At 49.1% G+C, this 10,717-nt stretch overlaps 1 protein-coding gene across 1 annotated transcript in view; it reads left to right on the forward strand.

Annotated features, from left to right (window-relative positions):
- The first annotated feature begins 3,817 nt into the window (after positions 1-3,817).
- The window catches only part of LOC137639362 (serine-rich adhesin for platelets-like), an 81,516-nt gene continuing 74,616 nt past the window's right edge, over positions 3,818-10,717 (forward strand). The window contains exon 1 of the mRNA XM_068371637.1: positions 3,818-3,976. Coding sequence (XP_068227738.1) covers positions 3,818-3,976 — 159 coding nt within the window. The remainder of the gene's footprint in view (positions 3,977-10,717) is intronic.

A 10,717-nucleotide genomic window follows, 5' to 3' on the forward strand; every position in this document is an offset into this window, starting at 1 on the left:
CCAGGAGACCCAATTCCTTGATCAGATCTAGAGTCCACTTTAGATTCTCCAGACAGCGACGACTGGAAGAGGCTCTTAGAAGCCAGTCGTCCAAATAGAGGGAGGCTCTGATGTCCGCTAAATGAAGGAATTTGGCTATATTCCTCATCAGCCTCATAAACACAAGAGGAGCTGTGCTTAGGCCAAAGCACAGGGCTTGAAATTGGTAGACAACCTTTTCGTAAACGAATCTCAGAAAAGGTTGGGAGTCTGGGTGGATGGGGACGTGAAAGTATGCGTCCCTTAGGTCTAAAGAGACCATCCAGTCTTCCTTTCTGACCGCTGCTAGAACGGACTTTGTGGTCTCCATGGCGAACGTCTGCTTTGTGACAAAGACATTCAGCGCACTGACGTCTAGCACCGGCCTCCACCCTCCTGTCTTCTTTACCACTAAGAAGAGACGGTTGTAGAAGCCCGGGGATTGATGGTCCCGGACTTTGACTACCGCTCCCTTTTCTAGTAAGAGAGACACCTCCTGCTTCAAAGCTCGTCTCTTGTCTTCCTCTCTGTACCTGGGAGAGAGATCGATGGGACACGTTGCTAGAGGGGGTTTGCGTACAAACGGGATCTTGTACCCTTCTCTGAGCAACTTCACAGATTGAGCATCTGCGCCTCTTTTCTCCCAGGTCTGCCAGAAGTTCTTGAGTCTGGCTCCCACTGCTGTCTGAAGAAGGAGGCAGTCAGACTCTGCCTTTAAAGGACTTGGTACCTTTCTTCTTCCCACGTCTCCCTTCGGCACGAGCACCTCCTCTGCTGGAGGCTCTGCCACGAAAGGGCGGAAAGAATCTGGACGCTGGAGTGTCCATCCTTGGTCTTGACAAGGTAGGCAAAGGGGTGGCTTTGCGGGCAGAGGACGCAACCAGGTCATGGGTGTCCTTCTGAATCAAAGAGGCAGCAATCTCCTTAATCAAGTCCTCTGGAAAAAGGCACTTTGAGAGAGGAGCAAAAAGAAGTTCTGATCTCTGACACGGTGTTACTCCAGCTGACAGGAAAGAGCAAAGGTTCTCCCGTTTCTTGAGGACCCCGGATACGAACGAAGCCGCAAGCTCACTAGATCCGTCACGTATGGCCTTGTCCATGCAGGACATTATGAGCAAGGAAGATTCCTTGTCAGACGGGGAGATCTTCCTGCTCAAAGCTCCCAGACACCAGTCCAAAAAGTTAAAGACCTCGAAGGCTCTAAACACTCCTTTCAACAGATGGTCTAGGTCCGTAGGAGACCAGCATATCTTAGAGCGTCTCATGGCTAGCCTGCGGGGAGAGTCTACCAGGCTTGAGAAGTCGCCCTGGGCAGAGGCAGGAACTCCCAAGCCGAGAACTTCTCCCGTGGCATACCAGACGCTCGATCTGGAAGAGAGTTTCGCAGGGGGAAACGTAAACGCTGTCTTCCCTAGGTTCTTTTTGGACTGCATCCAATCTCCTAAAACTCGTAAAGCTCTCTTGGACGAGCGGGCGAGGACGAGTTTCGTAAAGGCAGGCGCGGATGACTGCGTACCTAAAGCAAACTCTGACGGAGGAGAGCGTGGAGCCGCAGACACAAACTGGTCCGGATACATCTCTTTGAACAGAGCAAGAACTTTTCTAAAGTCCAAAGAGGGTTGCGTGGTCTTGGGTTCGTCAAGGTCCGTATGTGGGTCATCAATGTGTGCCGCGTCGTCATCATCAGAGAGTCCATCATCTGAGAATTGAGGAGGAAGCGGCAAAGGAGTAGGAATCGGCTGGTCAGCTGAGTCCGGCAGCACGGGTGCACGCGTGACTGAACCGGACGCAACGTCATGGAACTGTTGCCCAGTCTGTGAACTGGCAACAACCATAGCAGCGCGGGGACGCATAGCGTCTACTCCAGACTGTCTAGTCTGATGTGGGCGTGCAGAGGTAACCACACTGGGTTGCGGAGGTTGACGCACCGCGTCAAAACAAAACAACTTAGACTGTTGTTGTACCTCGCGAACGTCAACGGAAGGTTCCGTGCGTCGCTGAACGTCAACATGCGGCTGGCAGGGTACACTGGAACGCATGGGTGGCGGGACTCTCTCAGCTGGAGTGCTGCAGAAGGTCGCCTCAGCGTCCACAGGACGCACAACCGTGGGTGGTTGTAGGCTAGAGGTTGGTGCAGCGTCAACCTTCTCCGCACGAAAGTCCTGCATCAATGACGTTAACTGAGACTGCATGGTCTGCAGCAAAGACCACTTAGGGTCTACAGGAGCAGGTGCGGCAACAGACGGTGTGACTGCCTGATGCGGTACCGCTTTGCCTCTCTTAGGAGGTGAGCAGTCGTCGGAAGACTGCAGCGAGTCCGAACTGACCCAGTGGCTACAACTGGGCCGTTGGACTTGCGGGGAAGGGACCGACTTGCGCTTAAGAGGCCGCGAGACCTTGGTCCATGGATTCTTACGAGAAACCTCTTCCGCAGACGAGGAATAAATGGGCTCTCTCGTCTTTGTGTGGGTGGGGCGATCTTGGGTAGATACGCCCGAAACCACGGAGGGAACGTCTGTTCGCTGATTAAAGCCTCTCGAACCCTTTGGTCGTACGACATTGCTTCTCCCCTGGACTTGGGAGCTTGCAAGAGGTCCCGGACTGGGAGGACGACAGGCACGAACAGACGAACCCTCAAGCGCAACACTATCCACAACACTATCACTCACTTTATCACTACCCACTGCACTCTTACACTTCAGCTCCTTGACGTCTGCCATGAGCTGGTTACGGTCACTAGCCAAGGACTCCACTCTCTCACCCAGAGCTTGGATGGCACGCATCATATCTGCCATCGAAGGTTCTTGAGTGCTAGAAGGGGGATCAGGAGCAACCACTACAGGGGAAGGAATAGGTTGTGGGGCATGAGGAGAGGAAAATTCAACGGAGCGAGACGAACTTCTCCTGACTCTATCTCTCTCTAGCCTACGTGTATATTTCTGGAATTCGATAAAATCGAATTCCGAAAGCCCAACGCATTCCTCACATCGATCTTCCAATTGACAGGTTTTATCCCGACAATTGGAACAAACGGTGTGAGGATCGATAGAGGCCTTCGGAAGACGCCTTGAACAGTCCCTAGCATTACACTTCCTGAATTTAGGGACTTGAGAAGGGTCAGCCATTTTGAATTAGTCAAAGGGGAATTCAAAAACTATCCAAAGTCATCAACAAATAATCCGATATCAACAAAGGAATGCAAGGATGTATTGAAGATAAAGCCTGCAAAGCGAAAGCTCAAAACTAGAAACGTGTACTTCACCAAAAAGATGTGAAAACCAATCCAGTTAGCAACAGCGAATTAGTAGGTCTTGCCGGTGGCACGACAGAGAGAAAATTGAGTTCTGTGTTTACATTGAGTACTGAGTACCTGCACGACAGATGGCGCTGTTGATGTACACCCCCTACCTGCATAGCAATCGCTGGCGGATTTTGAATGTAGAGTTTTCTGTCGAGCAGCAGAGCTGCAGCTTATATATAATCACCGGCTAAGTTTAATATTGAAAAAAGAAAGATAAAAACAAGTATACATGGGTAAGAGTGGCAAATGGAAGAGTCGTAGAAAGGGCGTTAATGGATTATGTGTTGATAACTAAAAGAAATGTTTAGAAGATTGAATGAAAGACATGCACATGTTTAGGGGTACGGCTAATGGTATGTCTGATCATTTTTTGGTGGAAGGAAAATTAGTTGTAGCAAAAGAGTGGGGGAATAAAGTAGGTGGATGTAAAAGGGAGCTAGTGAGGGTTGAAGAGCTAATAAAACTAGGGGTAGTAAGTAAATATCAAGAAAGGTTGAAATGGCATATGGCGAAGTGAAAGTAAGAAAAACTGGTAATTTAGAGGAGGAGCGGAAGTTAGTAAAAGAACATTTTGTTGGGATTGCAAGTGATGTGTGTGGCAAGAAGTTTGTTGGAGGCAGCATGAGGACGGGCAGTGAATGGAGGAATGGAGTGAAGGTAAAAGTGGAAGAAAAATTTTATTTTTATAATAAAATAAATTTTTGAATATACTTACCCGGTGATTATATAAGCTGCAGCTCTGCTGCTCGACAGAAAACTCTACGTTCAAAATCCGCCAGCGATCGCTATGCAGGTAGGGGGTGTACATCAACAGCGCCATCTGTCGTGCAGGTACTCAGTACTCAATGTAAACACAGAACTCAATTTTCTCCTCGGTCCACTGGGTCTCTATTGGGGAGGAAGGGAGGGTCCTTTAATATATAATCACCGGGTAAGTATATTCAAAAATTTATTTTATTATAAAAATAACATTTTTCAATATTAAACTTAGCCGGTGATTATATAAGCTGATTCACACCCAGGGGGGTGGGTAGAGACCAGCAATAAATGTTTACATTATTATGAGCTAAGGATTTTTTATTTCATTTTAGCAGTTATTCAAAATAACAAACATAAAATAAATAAGTACCTGGTAAGGAAGTCGACTTGAACAATTACTCTGCCTTTTTAAGTACGTCTTCCTTACGGAGCCTCGCGATCCTCTTAGGATGCTGAGCGACCCCTAGGAGCTGAAGTATCAAGGGTTGCAACCCATACTACAGGACCTCATCAAAACCTCTAATCTAGGCGCTTCTCAAGAAAAGAATTTGACCACCCGCCAAATCAACCAGGATGCGAAAGGCTTCTTAGCCTTCCGGACAACCCAAAAACAACAATAAAAAACATTTCAAGAGAAAGATTAAAAAGGTTATGGAATTAGGGGAATGTAGTGGTTGAGCCCTCACCCACTACTGCACTCGCTGCTACGAATGGTCCCAGGGTGTAGCAGTTCTCGTAAAGAGACTGGACATCTTTAAGATAAAAAGACGCGAACACTGACTTGCTTCTCCAATAGGTTGCGTCCATTATACTCTGCAGAGATCTATTTTGTTTAAAGGCCACTGAAGTTGCGACAGCTCTAACTTCATGTGTCCTTACCTTCAGCAAAGCTTGGTCTTCCTCACTCAGATGGGAATGAGCTTCTCGTATCAACAGTCTGATATAATAGGATAAGGCATTCTTTGACATAGGCAAAGAAGGTTTCTTAATAGAACACCATAAAGCTTCTGACTGTCCTCGTAAAGGTTTAGTTCGTCTTAAATAGAACTTAAGAGCTCTAACAGGGCATAAGACTCTTTCTAGTTCATTTCCAACCATATTTGAAAGGCTTGGAATATCGAACGATTTCGGCCAAGGACGAGAAGGTAGCTCGTTTTTGGCTAGAAAACCAAGCTGTAAAGAACATGTAGCCGTTTCAGATGAAAATCCGATGTTCCTGCTGAAGGCGTGAATCTCACTGACTCTTTTAGCTGTGGCCAAGCAAACCAGGAAAAGAGTCTTTAAAGTGAGATCTTTAAAGGAGGCTGATTGTAGTGGCTCGAACCTTTCTGACATAAGGAATCTTAGTACCACGTCTAAATTCCAACCAGGTGTAGCCAAACGACGCTCCTTCGTGGTCTCAAAAGACTTAAGGAGGTCCTGTAGATCTTTGTTGTTGGAAAGATCTAAGCCTCTGTGACGGAAGACTGATGCCAACATGCTTCTGTAACCTTTGATAGTGGGAGCTGAAAGAGATCTTTCTTTCCTCAGGTATAATAGGAAGTCAGCTATTTGGGTTACAGAGGTACTGGTCGAGGATACTGATACTGACTTGCACCAGTTTCGGAAGACTTCCCACTTCGACTGGTAGACTCTAAGAGTGGATGTCCTCCTTGTTCTAGCAATCGCCCTGGCTGCCTCCTTCGAAAAGCCTCTAGCTCTAGAGAGTCTTTCGATAGTCTGAAGGCAGTCAGACGAAGAGCGTGGAGGCCTTGGTGTACCTTCTTTACGTGTGGCTGACGTAGAAGGTCCACCCTTAGAGGAAGAGTTCTGGGAACGTCCACTAGCCATTGAAGTACCTCGGTGAACCATTCTCTCGCGGGCCAGAGGGGAGCAACTAACGTCAACCTTGTCCCTTCGTGAGAGGCGAACTTCTGCAGTACCTTGTTGACAATCTTGAACGGGGGGAATGCATATAGGTCTAGATGTGACCAATCCAGTAGAAAGGCATCTATATGAACTGCTGCTGGGTCCGGGATTGGTGAGCAATATATTGGGAGCCTCTTGGTCATCGAGGTTGCGAAGAGATCTATGGTAGGCTGGCCTCATGTGGCCCACAGTCTCTTGCACACATCCTTGTGTAGGGTCCATTCTGTTGGAATGATTTGTCCCTTCCGACTGAGGCAATCTGCCATGACATTCAAGTTGCCTTGGATGAACCTCGTTACTAGAGAAAGGTTTAGATCTTTTGACCAGGTGAGGAGGTCCCTTGCGATCTCGTACAACGTCATAGAATGGGTCCCTCCTTGCTTGGAGATGTACGCCAAAGCCGTGGTGTTGTCCGAGTTCACCTCCACCACTTTGCCTTGAAGGAGGGACTTGAAGCTTTTCAAGGCCAGATGAACTGCCAGTAGCTCCTTGCAGTTGATATGTAACGTTCTTTGATGCGAGTTCCAAGTTCCCGAGCATTCCCGACCGTCTAATGTCGCACCCCAGCCCGTGTCCGATGCGTCCGAGAAGAGAACGTGGTTGGGGGTCTGAACAGCCAGGGGCAGACCCTCTCTGAGGCTGATACTGTCCTTCCACCAAGTCAGGGACGACTTCATCTTCTCGGAAATGGGGATCGAGACCGCTTCTAGCGTCTTGTCCTTTTTCCAGTAAACAGCTAGGTGAAATTGAAGGGGACGGAGGTGTAGTCTCCCTAACGAAACGAACTGTTCCAGGGATGATAGCGTCCCTATCAGACTCATCCACTGTCTGACTGAACATCGTTCCTTCTTCAGCATGTCTGGATGCATACCTGGGCTTGACTTGTTCTGGGGGCCGACGGAAAAGCCCGAAAAGCTTGACTGTGAATCTCCATCCCTAAATACACAATAGTTTGGGATGGGACCAGTTGAGACTTTTCCATATTGACCAGGAGACCCAATTCCTTGATCAGATCTAGAGTCCACTTTAGATTCTCCAGACAGCGACGACTGGAGAGGCTCTTAGAAAGCCAGTCGTCCAAATAGAGGGAGGCTCTGAAGTCCGCTAAATGAAGGAATTTCGCTATATTCCTCATCAGCCTCGTAAAACACAAGAGGAGCTGTGCTTAGGCCAAAGCACAGGGCTTGAAATTGGTAGACAACCTTTTCGTAAACGAATCTCAGAAAAGGTTGGGAGTCTGGGTGGATGGGGACGTGAAAGTATGCGTCCCTTAGGTCTAAAGAGACCATCCAGTCTTCCTTTCTGACCGCTGCTAGAACGGACTTTGTGGTCTCCATGGCGAACGTCTGCTTTGTGACAAAGACATTCAGCGCACTGACGTCTAGCACCCGGCCTCCACCCTCCTGTCTTCTTTACCACTAAGAAGAGACGGTTGTAGAAGCCCGGGGATTGATGGTCCCGGACTTTGACTACCGCTCCCTTTTCTAGTAAGAGAGACCACCTCCTGCTTCAAAGCTTGTCTCTTGTCTTCCTCTCTGTACCTAGGAGAGAGATCGATGGGACACGTTGCTAGAGGGGGTTTGCGTACAAACGGGATCTTGTACCCTTCTCTGAGCAACTTCACAGATTGAGCATCTGCGCCTCTTTTCTCTCCAGGTCTGCCAGAAGTTCTTGAGTCTGGCTCCCACTGCTGTCTGAAGAAGGAGGCAGTCAGACTCTGCCTTTAAAGGCTTGGTACCTTTCTTCTTCCCACGTCTCCCTTCGGCACGAGCACCTCCTCTGCTGGAAGGCTCTGCCACGAAAGGGCGGAAAGAATCTGGACGCTGGAGTGTCCATCCTGGGTCTTGACAAGGTAGGCAAAGGGGTGGCTTTGCGGGCAGAGGACGCAACCAGGTCATGGGTGTCCTTCTGAATCAAAGAGGCAGCAATCTCCTTAATCAAGTCCTCTGGAAAAAGGCACTTTGAGAGAGGAGCAAAAAGAAGTTCTGATCTCTGACACGGTGTTACTCCAGCTGACAGGAAAGAGCAAAGGTTCTCCCCGTTTCTTGAGGACCCCGGATACGAACGAAGCCGCAAGCTCACTAGAATCCGTCACGTATGGCCTTGTCCATGCAGGACATTATGAGCAAGGAAGATTCCTTGTCAGACGGGGAGATCTTCTTGCTCAAAAGCTCCCAGACACCAGTCCAAAAAGTTAAAGACCTCGAAGGCTCTAAACACTCCTTTCAACAGATGGTCTAGGTCCGTAGGAGACCAGCATATCTTAGAGCGTCTCATGGCTAGCCTGCGGGGAGAGTCTACCAGGCTTGAGAAGTCGCCCTGGGCAGAGGCAGGAACTCCCAAGCCGAAAACTTCTCCCGTGGCATACCAGACGCTCGATCTGGAAGAGAGTTTCGCGGGGGAAACGTAAACGCTGTCTTCCCTAGGTTCTTTTTGGACTGCATCCAATCTCCTAAAACTCGTAAGCTCTCCTTGGACGAGCGGGCGAGGACGAGTTTCGTAAAGGCAGGCGCGGAGACTGCGTACCTAAAGCAAACTCTGACGGAGGAGAGCGTGGAGCCGCAGACACAAACTGGTCCGGATACATCTCTTTGAACAGAGCAAGAACTTTTCTAAAGTCCAAAGAGGGTTGCGTGGTCTTGGGTTCGTCAAGGTCCGTATGTGGGTCATCAATGTGTGCCGCATCGTCATCATCAGAGAGTCCATCATCTGAGAATTGAGGAGGAAGCGGCAAAGGAGTAGGAATCGGCTGGTCAGCTGAGTCCGGCAGCACGGGTGCACGCGTGACTGAACCGGACGCAACGTCATGGAACTGTTGCCCAGTCTGTGAACTGGCAACAACCATAGCAGCGCGGGGACGCATAGCGTCTACTCCAGACTGTCTAGTCTGATGTGGGCGTGCAGAGGTAACCACACTGGGTTGCGGAGGTTGACGCACGCGTCAAAACAAAACAACTTAGACTGTTGTTGTACCTCGCGAACGTCAACGGAAGGTTCCGTGCGTCGCTGAACGTCAACATGCGGCTGGCAGGGTACACTGGAACGCATGGGTGGCGGGACTCTCAGCTGGAGTGCGGCAGAAGGTCGCCTCAGCGTCCACTGGACGCACAACCGTGGGTGGTTGTAGGCTAGAGGTTGGTGCAGCGTCAACCTTCTCCGCACGAAAGTCCTGCATCAATGACGTTAACTGAGACTGCATGGTCTGCAGCAAAGACCACTTAGGGTCTACAGGAACAGGTGCGGCAACAGACGGTGTGACTGCCTGATGCGGTACCCGCTTTGCCTCTCTTAGGAGGTGAGCAGTCGTCGGAAGACTGCAGCGAGTCCGAACTGACCCAGTGGCTACAACTGGGCCGTTGGACTTGCGCGGAAGGGACCGACTTGCGCTTAAGAGGCCGCGAGACCTTGGTCCATGGTTTCTTACGAGAAACCTCTTCCGCAGACGAGGAATAAATGGGCTCTCTCGTCTTTGTGTGGGTGGGGCGATCTTGGGTAGATACGCCCGAACCACGGAGGGAACGTCTGTTCGCTGATTAAAGCCTCTCGAACCCTTTGGTCGTACGACATTGCTTCTCCCCTGGACTTGGGAGCTTGCAAGAGGTCCCGGACTGGGAGGACGACAGGCACGAACAGACGAACCCTGAAGCGCAACACTATCCACAACACTATCACTCACTTTATCACTACCCACTGCACTCTTACACTTCAGCTCCTTGACGTCTGCCATGAGCTGGTTACGGTCACTAGCCAAGGACTCCACTCTCTCACCCAGAGCTTGGATGGCACGCAATCATATCTGCCATCGAAGGTTCTTGAGTGCTAGAAGGGGGATCAGGAGCAACCACTACAGGGGAAGGAATAGGTTGTGGGGCATGAGGAGAGGAAAATTCAACGGAGCGAGACGAACTTCTCCTGACTCTATCTCTCTCTAGCCTACGTGTATATTTCTGGAATTCGATAAAATCGAATTCCGAAAGCCCAACGCATTCCTCACATCGATCTTCCAATTGACAGGTTTTATCCCGACAATTGGAACAAACGGTGTGAGGATCGATAGAGGCCTTCGGAAGACGCCTTGAACAGTCCCTAGCATTACACTTCCTGAATTTAGGGACTTGAGAAGGGTCAGCCATTTTGAATTAGTCAAAGGGGAATTCAAAAACTATCCAAAGTCATCAACAAATAATCCGATATCAACAAAAGAATGCAAGGATGTATTGAAGATAAAGCCTGCAAAGCGAAAGCTCAAAACTAGAAACGTGTACTTCACCAAAAAGATGTGAAAACCAATCCAGTTAGCAACAGCGAATTAGTAGGTCTTGCCGGTGGCACGACAGAGAGAAAATTGAGTTCTGTGTTTACATTGAGTACTGAGTACCTGCACGACAGATGGCGCTGTTGATGTACACCCCCTACCTGCATAGCGATCCGCTGGCGGATTTTGAACGTAGAGTTTTCTGTCGAGCAGCAGAGCTGCAGCTTACATAATCACCGGCTAAGTTTAATATTGAAAAATAGATGGCTTTTGAAGAATGGCTTGCAGAGTAATAGTGTAGATAAGTATGAAAGAATATAGAGAAAAAATATGGAAGTAAAGCGCAAGGTAAGTGAGGCAAAGAGGGCAGCTGACCTGAGGTGGGGTCTGGGATTGGGTCATTCATATGAAGAGAATAAGAAGTATTGGAAAGAAGTGAAAAGAGTAAGGAAGGCTGGTTCAAGATTGAAGAGACA

This window comes from Palaemon carinicauda, chromosome 4 (genome assembly GCF_036898095.1).
Source record: "Palaemon carinicauda isolate YSFRI2023 chromosome 4, ASM3689809v2, whole genome shotgun sequence".
Taxonomy (NCBI): Eukaryota; Metazoa; Arthropoda; class Malacostraca; order Decapoda; family Palaemonidae; genus Palaemon; species Palaemon carinicauda.